General features: G+C 40.3%; 1 protein-coding gene across 7 annotated transcripts in view; it reads right to left on the bottom strand.

Annotated features, from left to right (window-relative positions):
• Nucleotides 1-12,223, bottom strand: part of MGAT5B (alpha-1,6-mannosylglycoprotein 6-beta-N-acetylglucosaminyltransferase B) — a 245,443-nt gene that overhangs the window by 221,463 nt on the left and 11,757 nt on the right. For all 7 annotated transcript variants that reach the window (XM_034408545.3, XM_034408547.3, XM_087887223.1 and 4 more), the window contains exon 2: nucleotides 10,351-10,463. In XM_034408545.3, the coding sequence (XP_034264436.1) occupies nucleotides 10,351-10,463 (113 nt within the window). The remainder of the gene's footprint in view (nucleotides 1-10,350; nucleotides 10,464-12,223) is intronic.

The raw sequence follows: 12,223 nt of genomic DNA, 5'->3' as shown, positions 1-12,223 counted from the left end.
TTCAATTGAATGCTCATCTGGGCCTCATCTTACTACTGAAATGCAGGCCTGGCACACATCTGTCAAAATCCAAATGAAATTCTATACTAACCCCCCCCCCCAAAAAAAAAGTTGGTACATTCTTGTTTCAGGGATTGAACACGTGGAGGACAGCACCATCTTGAGCATGAGGGACATTATCCATTAGATCTCATCAGGATGGAGGAAAAATCCAAAATGCTTGTTTTTATCTATTGGATAACTACCTTGAAAGATTCCTTGAAAGATGTGTCTTACAGGAAAATGCCACCTGAATAACAAATGGAAGAGTTCTAATAATCACGGAAACTTTGCAACGTGATACTTTGCTCTCTCCCTCACACATTGCATATCCTATCCTTTGGCCACACACATCTGTACAGAACAGATTCTTGCTTCCCTATTTTTCAGGCTTGGCTGGAAACTTGTTTCCCTTAGAAACCTACCTTCCACTTTTAAACCTTAAATTGGGATACCGTTGAAGAGCACCTTTCATCAACCCAGCAGTCAGGTAAAAGCAAACTATCATTCAGCTAGCAAAAAAAAATTGGGTCAGTTAAATTGAATGTAAGAAGCCATGCTACAGAGAGCTTCACTGGAGTAACTCTGTGTGAGGAGAGAAGTTAAAGGAAATCCTGCAGTAGTGGGTTTCAATTTCGTTTGCTACTGGTTCACTCATGGGCGTGCACGCAGTGCTTCTGAGCATACGTAGAGACGTCTGGGCTGGTGGGCGGAGCCTCCTGTCGCCACCGCTACTGCTTCGCCCGATCCGGGGCGAACTGGTAGCAACCCACTACTGAAATCCTGGCTAAATGAGAGTTTATGGGAATGTGACCTCTGTTTCTGACTCTCCTAGGGTACATTTATGACAAGGTTTCCCCTTTCTATAAAGTGCATTTCATTAAATTCCATAAGAATCAGCACAGCTTGGGGCTGGAATCTGAAGACACTCTGGCTAAAATTAAAAGTGGGGTTACGAGGGAAAAAAAAAAGCATGGTGAGACAGTGATCATGTGATTTGTGAAACTGGAACTGAAGAAAGCTCCCTGAACATTTTGGAGAAAGAGATTATGAATGTTTTATATGCCAGCAGATCGCCAAATGCCTTAGCAAGCAAACAGGCAAGAGAACATCTGTTTCCCCAACACTCACTGCATCCTAGAGGATATAAATCATCTTATTTTTACATTAAGAACTTACCTTTATCTTTTTTATGGTTTATTGATTTTATGGAAATCTCTTTCATTATTGTGAGTCGCCCAAACTTGTTGAAGTTGGATGGCATACATGTTTAATACATTTATCATTATCCTCATCTTTATTTTCATCCTCACCCAACCTACCTATTGGAAAAAGCAGTGCTTCTTTGTATCGTCAATTTAATTCACTGCCTTTCCCAGGAAAGACAAAAGAACTTTAGTACGGACATCAATACCTAAAATTTGGGAAGCGGGGGGTCTCACTTGAGACCCAGAAGATGGGATGGGTGGGAGCTACCACATTTCCCATCTCCGTTCAATTAACAGGAAGAAAGAGCTGCTATGTGTCAAAGCTTTCTTCAGAGTGAGTATAAGGAAGAAGGAGGCGATTGGACAATCTTTGGATGTTATTAAATGACCCAGATAAGACCATTCCATTTTATTTATTTATTCCATTGTCCATTGTACATATGTGGAACATTGATGTTGTGACAGTCAGAGGCAACCTGTCTATTCTCTCTCTCAGTACATAGATCATTTCATAAGTGAAATTGCCCATTAGATGCAAAACTATCCATTTCAGGACATAAAGATTAGTCATCAACATCTGTCTTTTTTTGTCTGTTGCACTATTTTCTATGAAACTTTAAGGTGAATGGTATTGAATACAATAATTCATAAGCTAAGAAGCAAGTAATAGGAAAACATGCAGTAGTTCTTAGCAGACACGGTATTTCACAAGGTGAAAGGACAGAATTAATATCTTTTGACATCCACTTGCTGTAATTTCTCAGGGTAGCATTTAGTGAAGAGACGTGACATTTTCAGGAAATGGATGGATAATTTTCTCTACTTGTGATTTCTGAGAGTTGCATTACATGCAAAAATGGGTATGGAATATCTGAAACTGATTAGAAAATATCGTTGTGCTAAGTGGCTTGGCCTTCTGGGTTGAACAGTTTTTACATGGAAAAGAAATTCCACTGATAGGCTGCAATACATACAGGCTGGCTAGTTTGCCCATGTAATTGAGTACAATAAACAGGGTTTTTTAAAAAGATCATAGCACTTTACCTGGGGGTGGGGGGAGGAAAGGGTGCCTTCAAGTCAATGTTGACTCTTGGCAACACCTGGATTAGCTCCTGCAGTCTTCTTGATAAGATTTTGGAAGTGGTTTGCCCTTGCCTGCTTCCTAGGGCTGAGAAACAGAAACTGGCCCAAGATCATCCAATCCTGCCTAAAACAGGACTAGATCATAGCCCATTAGGGTTGCCCAAATATAAACTGATGCTCCAGAAATAGTCTTCCCACCCTCAAGTCCAGAGGGAGCTTCTTCTAACTCATTTCCAGTACAAGAACACAATTCGGGGGGGGGGGGGGAGAGATTCATTCTTTTTGGAGGATTCTCAGTGTCCTTTTTCATTCCCTTTTCTCAAGTGGCAAGTGGCCATAAACTTTCCAGAGGTTCTCTGCCCCATACAACTCAAAATGAGACTTCAGAAGCCACCTCCATTGCACAACCACTCAGGACCTGCTGTTGATGTCTTGAGCTTTACAGGATAATCACATGCAGATCAGAGGTGGTATTCAGCAGGTTCTGACTAGTTCTGGAGAACCGTTAGCGGAAATTTTGAGTAGTCCAGAGAAATGCCACCTCTGGCTGGCTCCACCCCCATCTATTCTCTGCCTCCCGAGTCCCAGCTGATCGGGAGGAAATGGAGATTTTGCAGTAACCTTCCCCTGGAGTGGGGACGGAATGGAGATTTTACAGTATCCTTCCTCTGGAGTGGGGTAGGAATGGAAATTTTACAGTATCCTTCCCCTGCCACGTCCACCAAGCCATGCCCACCAAGCCACACCCACAGAACCAGTAGTAAAAAAAAATTAATTCCACCACTGATGTAGATGGAGAGGAGGTGAATGAAGAGTAATTCCCCACTATCCAATCCTTTCCATGGCTGTTCTCCCAATTGTCTTTTCAGACAACCATAAAAGCATAAACTTCCAAGCTGGATTTCATGATTGATCCTTGCATAATTTCTCATAGCCACCTTTGGCTTTAATTCTGTTTTTTGTCTTCGTGTTGTAGTAATTGCTTGCTCTGGTCACTTCTGTAATACTTTCAAAGTCCTCCCTAATCTGCTGTGACTAAATTTGTCTGAAGAGTGGAGCCCCAGTACCCAGTTTCAAGTGTTCTGGCTGGCTTCTTGTACTCCCCATACAGTGTCCAAGAGTCTCTGGCCCCGGATTTTATCACCCATTTAAAGACTGTTATTATGGTGATCAAAAATGGACAGAAGACAAAAATTATTCTGAGCTGATGACAGATATGTTGATCACTGAATTTAATGCTTTCACCCTCCCCACTTGCTCTGTGATAGCATTTTAAGCAAGCAAGCAACCTTTTAAAAAAAATGAATAAACAGTCTTGGCACAGCTATCGCACTGACATTTGCAATAGACAAACCTATGGAATAATAAATCAAGGCTGACACTTAGAGGTTTTTGAGTCAGATCATGATTGAGTAGAATAGATTGAATAGAAGCCCATCTCCATGGCTATATGTGAGGCAAAGCAAAATTCTTTGTTTGTTGGTTTGTTTGTTTGTTTGTTTGTTTGTTTGTTTGTTTAAATGTATTGGCCACCAACATAGCAAAAAATCTGTTCTGACCTAGGCTCAGGGGTGAAATGCTACTGGTTCGGACCAGTTTGGGTCTAGTTGGGGCTAGTTTGCCAAACCAGTAGCAATCGCTGGCTGGCCATGCCCCCAAACCAGTCTGCAGTCCTGCCATGCTGTCCTGCCTTCCATGCTGCCTTCTGCTTGCCTGCCTAGGGCCTGCCTGCCTGCCCTCCCGGAGCACCACCACAGCACCGGTTTGCAAAATGTGCAGAATGTGCAGCTCCTGGCTCTAACAGTGAGTGACGTACGTGACATCAAGTTGGCCATGCCTACCCGGTCACATGACCACCAAGCCACACCCACCAAGCCACACTCACAGAACCGGTAGCAACAATTGTTAGATTTCACCACTGCCTAGGCTTCCTTGTAAAGTATACAGCACAATCTTGGTCCCGACAAACCTCTTTTATTCAAACGGCTGTGGATTACTGTCATTCCCAGTCCGAAAGGCTTCTCAAACAGTCTATCAAGGGAATGTTTACAAACATCATCTTATTTCCCTTGGAATGCTGTCAGAGAACTAATTGCCAAATGCAGGGCAAGCCCAAACTTAGCACAGAGTCAAACAGAGCTTTTCCAGAGCTTTTAACGACCAGATGAACTAATTACTTCCTGCAAAAGCTCACGTCCCATTCACTTCTCTTTTATGTCTTATGGGAGGGGCCAATCATCTCCAAGCCTTACTCCCAAGTCGACCCTGTTTTCTTAATCGTTCCTGTCTTCTGGCAGTTCTGTGCATGTACACACTGGGAACAGACTCCCACTGTTCTTCTGCCTCGCTGATGTCAGACTCCTGAGACTCCAGAGGCAGCAAAGAACTCCCAGATGGCCTTGGCCCACTCTCTGCCTCCAACTCAGAGCCCTCATCCGAGCCTTCCCCAGACTCCAGGACTGACCCACGGTCCTCCCCAACCTCTTCATTGTCCGAATCTGCTGCCAGCTCTGCTGGCTGCTGGCAGGCCACAACAAAAACTAGGAAACATGGGATCTCCAAATTAGCATTAGTTTCAAAGGAAGGAGGAGAAGGAGGAAGAAGAGAAAAAAGACAAAGTTAAGGAGATCTTGTTGCCAAAAAGCAAAAAAAAACAAAAACAAAAAACAATTGGCATAATATTTCTATTTTTTCTCTCTCATCCAGAATCAATTCAGCTACAGCATTAGAGATTCATTTGTTTCCAAATGGGAGCATTCAATTATACTCTGTATTTGAGAAAAAGAAGAGTTGTTTGTTGATGGCTATCTTCAGTGCTCATAAATTTTTTTATCATATCTTTCCTTGAGTCAATTTCATTTGAACTTATAAAAAATAGAGAGTTCTGTCCTTTTTCCTTTCCAGACATCACTGCAGAGCAGTGGTAGGTTGCACCCGGTTCGCACTGATTCACAAGAACCGGTAGTAAAAATTTGTAGTAGTTCCGAATAACATTGGCTGGCCACGCCCCCGAACCAGTTCCTGGCCTGGTCGCCGCTCGCTTACCCCACCCACCTCATCAGAGACTTTTTTTTTTTTTGTACTTTTAAAAGCAATTTTTCTACAACCGCTTTGCCGAAAAAATGTTTTTAAAAGTTAAAAAAAAAGCCTCTGATGATCCTGTGGCTTAGCTTGGATCGTCAGAGGCTTTTCAAAGCATTTTTTTCTTCACCACCTCTTCAGCCGAAATAAAAAATTTTAGAACCCATCCCTGCTGCAGAGTTATCAAAATATGCTGGCCTGAAATCCCTTATTCTGTCCAAGTTATGTAAACCTAAACTACCTCTACCATATTTACACAATGGCTGGAATAATAGTTAGGTCTTTTGAAGTCTTTCAGTTATGCCCTTCTCCCACCCAAACCTGCTCATTAGCTCAAATGATTATTTTATTTAAGGCCTGGCTTTAGTTATCTATCTTTAGAAAGTAGGGAAAGAAGGTATCCATAGATAACTAGTGCCCTGTCCAGGTACCTTTACTTTTCTTCATGTGCCACTATTTTCAGCCATGTTACCACACTCAACATCATTTCCTTGCCCTTCAAGATAATATTAGGATGAAAGTAAACTCTAATGGGAAATGCTGTCTAGAGAAGGTGAATGAAGGCAACTACATACATTTATGGCAAGATATAGCTTGGATACTGTAAAAATGAGATGTCACAAGAAAGTAATTTGTTTCTTTCTCAGCATGTTTTTAACCACTCATTTCACAGGGTTATCATATAGACTAAGCAAATAATCGCTATAAAAATAAATTTCACACTGGATATTTGCTGTGAAAGATCCCCCCCGTCCACTGAGCCATGCACTATTTCAAGCATGTGTGACTATCTCTAGAGGAGCCAGGGAGTCAACAAGCTTGTAGCTTAATGATTGATGCAAAAATAAAATGGACCTCCTGCGCAGGCAACAGATGGCGGACTTAGAGTCAACTCCCCAACTCTGAAAAGTGGTTTGAGTAAGTGTGCCAGTTAAGTAGAAGGTTGTCATGATTAAAATTAGCAAGCAGAGCACCTTTTTTGCTAATTTGCCAAAACGGTGTTTAAGTCCACACGTCTTAATGTTGTCAAGCTTGGGAAACATTGCTCTAATAACAGCTGTGTGTGATGGAATGTGCATCTGCAGGAAGAATTTTGGTAACACGGAGCTTTCCGAGACAGAGGCCCAAATGAAGGGACTGCACAGTCCCCAGCTAGATGGGGAAGGGAGGAAGTGGTACTGAATAGCCACATTCTAAAATCTCTTAGGATATACATCTAGTAGGTGGGAAAGTTATAGCTTTAGCTTGGCAAGATTCTGTCCAAAGGGTGTAAGCAAATAAAGGATTGGACTCGATTGGATTTCACTGTGTCATCTTTGGACTTGGACCTGACAATGATACATAAGAGGTACAGGTAGTCCTTGACCTTTGACCATTCATTTAATGACCGTTTGAAGTTATGATGGCACTGAAAACATTGACTTACAATCTGCCCTTAAAGTGATAACCTCCATACCAAATTGATCGCAATTTGCGCACTTGGCAACAGGTTCACATTTGCAACAGTTGCAGCATCCTCTGGCCATGTGATCATGATTTGTGACCTTCTCAGCTGACTTCCAGCATGCAAAATCAATAGAGGAAACTGGATTCACTTGACTGCTTGATTCGCTTAATGACCACAGTGATTTGCTCAGTGACCACAGTAAAATGCTCATAAAATTTGGTCTGGTCACATGATAATTTGCTTAATAACCACACTACTTAGGACCGAAATGCCAGTCCCAACTGTGGATGAAATTTGAGGATTACCTATAATAGGAAATTATAAATTCCTTCCCAATTTATATCAATGGCATCAAGAAGCTACAAAGCTAGGATAATGATATGGTGTGTGGAAGTTATCTGGACAACAATTAAATTTACTACTCATGATTAAAAAGATACCAGGCAGATACTCCTTACACTTTGAGAGAGAGCTTTGGAAGACACATCCTTGCTACAAAGTTGTTGTGGAATTCATTAAATCCAGTTGTGATGGTGATAACCTCATTGTCCCAAGTTGAAATAAGAGAAAGTGAATTAACTCTGTGATGAGTTTCTGCAAGTATTTAGATAGCTTTTATCTCTTTTTTCTCATGACATACTTTCAATGCTGAAGACAACCAATCAAGTCAAGGTCATAGTTTAATCCAACTGGATAACATTGGGACACAGTCCCTGTTTAACCATAAAATGAAACTTCCATTTCAGAATGAAATAAGACCACTTTATTTACAAGACTTCAGAGTGAGGGATTAGTTAATTACCTGTCAATGAAAAAGCAAGAAATAGTGGGATGGATAGAAATTGGCTCTTTGTTTAACCACTGTTAGGGAGAGTATGCTATAATGGAGAATTAAGGTCCAGAATATTTAGAATAATGGTTTAGAATATTGATTCTAAACTATATATTAGCAAGGACTTTATGAATGAGGTTGTTTTATGGAAGCTATTTGATTCATTTTCTATGTTTTTAATTTTTCCTGAACTTGCTTTTCCATTGCATTCATTTATTAATAATAGTTCAATGTAATGTGGAGAACCAGTTTGGTGTAATGGTTAAGGTGTTAACCTAGAAACCAGGAAATTGTGAGTTCTAGTCATGCCTTAAGTATGAAAGCCAGCTGGGTGACTTTGACTCAGTTATTTTCTCTCAGCTCAACCCACCTCATAGTATTGTTTTGTGGGGAAAATAGGAGAAAGAAGAACTATTAGATATGTTTGCTGCCTTGAGTTACTTACAAAGTAATGAAAGTGAGATAAGAATCTATCAAATAAAAATATTAATAACAGGTTGAAAGGAATCATAATCATATTTATACAATAAAATATTCCCTTGAGTTTGGTTTGATCTGCCTCACAAAACTTAAATGATCCTGACCTTAAACATCAGGAAGTATCACCCTGAATAAAATAAGGTCAAGAATTTTAAGGCTGAGGTTATATGACATAAAAAGTATTGAGGTCTAATAAAATCCTTTTCAGAAGTTCAGATTCATAATAAAATCTGCAGGGAAGGAAACCTTGAAAGCCAGCAAACACAACACAATCTCTTCTTCTTGATCCAAGCAAAGCATAACAGTACAGGAAGCTCTTCCAGAGCTTGTCATGGCTACCTCAGACTCTAACCAGAAGACAATGTCAGTCAATTTCAGAATTGCCAGACAAACTCCTGCCTGACCAGCTACAGGAAGAGGAGTCTGTGCTGCCCAGTAACTAGGGGACACAGCTGCCAGTCTCACACACACCGGTTCAAGGACTTGCCATGTCTTGGTGAGAAGAGTAGAGCAAAGACTTCCAAAGGAATAACATTGGGGTTGCTAGAGCACAAGCCTCTCCATTGGGAACAATTGATCATTTTATCCAGACTCCTGTGCCTTGATTCCCAATTTGAAATCTCATAACTCTGGGCCTGCTGATGACCCATCTACCATGTTTGGGCTCTTGGACTTCTCTTGACCATTCTTTTGCCTGCTGTTTAGGAGTTGGAATTCTCTCAAAGCAAACTTGCTGGACTTTGGGGAACTTGACTTCTGTGGGTTTCTGTGCATTTGCACTCACATTTCCTTTGTTGCTTGTTTATTTGCTTCACTGTATTCTCAGTAAAGGTTGCAACTGCCTCTGTGGATGTTTGTGAATGTGTGGTCTGAGACAGGACAGAGCCAGCCCATGAAGAATTTAGTATTGTACAACACATTAAATAGTAAAATTGGCCTATTTCAATTTTGACTTGGCTTAAAACAAAGGTGCCCAAATTGTTCTCTTATGCACATCCTTATGCCATCAACAACATTTATTTTCTTTCAGTGGAGGAAATTGTGTTCAAAATCTTATAATATTTTGTTATTTCCATGAAAAGTATTCTTAAAATGTTGGAATAGAACTGGGGTAATTCGGTTCACTAAATTAGTTTAAGTCAGTCACTCTCTTTCAATCAATCTCATGGGTTTTTTGCTGTGGGGAAAACTCAGAAAAAGAGTGCTATTGATGTGGCCTTGAATTTTTGGAGGAAAGATGAGATATAAATTCAACATCAACCAACAGTTCTTAAGAAGTTTAAAGTGAGAATAACAAAATCTGGCAAGATTAGATCAGTTCATAGGATTTTTTACCATTTAAACAGTATATATTTATTTATTTCAGATTCCACAACAGGGATCCCCTCACGAACCTCCAGTGAATCTCAGACCACAGACTGGGAACTGCTGGTATAATCTTGGTTGATATGGTTATTTTAAACCTACCATGATTTTATTCAATTCCACTTGAAGGTATGTTTTATAATCCTGCTTCTTCCCTCTGAACACCATCTAGTCGGGCTAAAAAAATTCCCATAGTTCCTATTTGGAACCTGATATGGGATTCAAAGGGGAGTCTTTATTGTGATATATACGATCATGTTTTACATAGAAACTTTTTAGGAATTCGTGAAATAAAGAAAAAGAATGTTTTCATGCCACACAAAATTTAAATATGGAATTTACCCTTACAAGATTTAGGGATGACACTAGCTTGGGAATTTCTGCAAATGAATTAGGAAAATTTGTGGTAGTTAAATCAGGATGGACATGTATTATTCCAAATATCAGAGCAGCATAACTATTAATATTGTTGGGTAGAATTGTGAACATGTCCTAACAGTGAGCTATCTGGTTAGTTCTTACAGAAATCAAAGGCTGGGGTTGCCCTTTGTTTGATCCAACATAGCTCCTACACTGTTCCTTGGGTGTGTTTGGGACCCTCCTGAGGTTAGGAGCAATTAAAGATGCAGTTGACCATATAGCACACCACACATTGATGGAACCCACCTCTACTTCCTTCCAACAGCATTTCTTGGTGCTCAATGGCAACCATATTTCTCTCTTCACCAGCCATGTTTCCCAAAATTATTAAAGGAAGTTAATTCTCTGGGCTGTCAATCTGGAAACCTCTAATTTAAAATCAGTTGTGATGTTACCTTCTGTCCTGATGGTGAATGGAGAGTCTCCCAGTCTTTTGGCTGAAAACTGACCTCCCAAGGATGTCATTAAGAAGCAGAGAGTGAAAAATCCAATGCCTACCACAAATATCCTAAATGGAGAAAAAGAAAGAAGGCACAATCAGCTGAGCAATAGATGGAAATATTTATACATTATCCATAAATGATTTTAGTGGATATTATTTCAGATAACTTCTCCTCCAGAGAAAGTTAATATTTGTCTACATGATACCAGAAGGCAAACATGTTGTCTTGCATGAGAACCTTATTGAAACATTTCTACACAGTTCTGATAAATTTCAAAAATATCATTTAATTACTCCAAACTAAAATAATAGGGTAACGTCTCACTTTAATAGAGACCCATTTCACAGACTGCAAATGCAATAAACATTTCCCTTGGATATCTCCCCAAATAACAGGCAAATCTGTTTCATTTGAATCAAATTAAGGGGCCCTTAAATATAATATAACCTAACATAAACATATACCATTTGTATTGAGTAACAATGTCATTAATTGACTTAAGTGACAAACTGACATGAATAGCGTTATTTGGGTTCTTTGTGTAACAATGTAATTATGCAAATGACATATATCATTACAAATGACACACTTTTTTTAGATTTGAGGCCTTTCCCCACTTGCACTTAATCATAGCACAAAAATCTGTGGCAACCTCTTTTTCTGCCATTTCCGTGAGGTGGTTATCTTCAGCCCATCTACAGCCATGAGTGAGACAACTTTCAAACACCTACAATATAGCTGTACAGGTATTAAAGCAGTACTACCCTGCTTGAGCTGACAAAAGTCAACAGCACCTACTGCAAGTTATGTAACATCCATTACACTTGTTCGTTCATTCCAGGGGATTGAGAGTGGCTCAGTCTGTTTTTGGGAGGGCACAGTGGCTCAGCAGTTAAGATTATTATGCTGTCCTTGTTGGCTGGAAAGCCAGAAGCCCAGGTTTGAGACCTGAAACCCACATGACAGGGTGAGCTCCCATCTTTGCCCCAGCTCCTGCCAACCTAGCAGTTTGAAAGCATGCAAATGCAAGTAGATAAATAGATACCACTTCAGTGGGAAGTTAACAGCGCTCTATAACGTTATGCTGGCCACATGACTGTGGAAATATCTTCCGGCATTGATGGCTCAATATCCTTGAAATGGAGATGATTTCTCAGATTTGCACAATTGTGCTAGACTGATCAGTTGGCAATAGGACATATCTCTATACTTTATGGTCCTTATTGCTTTAATGCAAGGTTGAAATGGTGGACTATCAAGAGCCAACTCATCCTCTTTTGTCTCCTGCACACAGCAGGGAGAATCTTTGTAGCATGTAAACAGAAGGAAGGGGTCAGAATTCCGTCATAAAAGTTTTCCTTATGCTTTAGTTCCCTTTATGATACCAGTCAATCAGGTTATGACAGAATGGGGTGCAGGAGAAGGAGCACAAGAAATAGGCTGGTAATGATAGACAAATCCTACAGACAGACCAATCCCATTCTTACTGCAGCTCTCTGATTTTTCCAGCCATCTGGTGATGTTCTGTTTTGTAGCCCATAAAAAATGGAGAATGGTGAAACTGACAAGCAGCTTCCAGGATTCCCTCTTCTTTTCCAGGAGTTGAGTAGGTATTCAAAAAAGCACACAGGGTGGGTCCCCCCCCCCTTTTCTTTCCTTCTGAGTGAAGGAGAAGTAAAGAGAATTTTTGTTGCAGCAGCATCTGCAACTGTTCTGAACACAACAGTGATTTTCCTCTCTCTCTCTCTCTCTCTCTCTCTCTCTCTCTCTTTTCAACAAGCCAGGAGAAATGAAGAAATCACAGATCATGTCTTCCAACATCTTC

The sequence above is a fragment of the Pantherophis guttatus genome, chromosome 2 (genome assembly GCF_059756535.1).
Source record: "Pantherophis guttatus breed Tessera chromosome 2, ASM5975653v1, whole genome shotgun sequence".
NCBI classification, from domain to species: Eukaryota; Metazoa; Chordata; class Lepidosauria; order Squamata; family Colubridae; genus Pantherophis; species Pantherophis guttatus.
The sequence above is the reverse complement of the archived record's forward strand: the minus strand, read 5'-3'. Positions and strand labels throughout refer to the sequence as shown.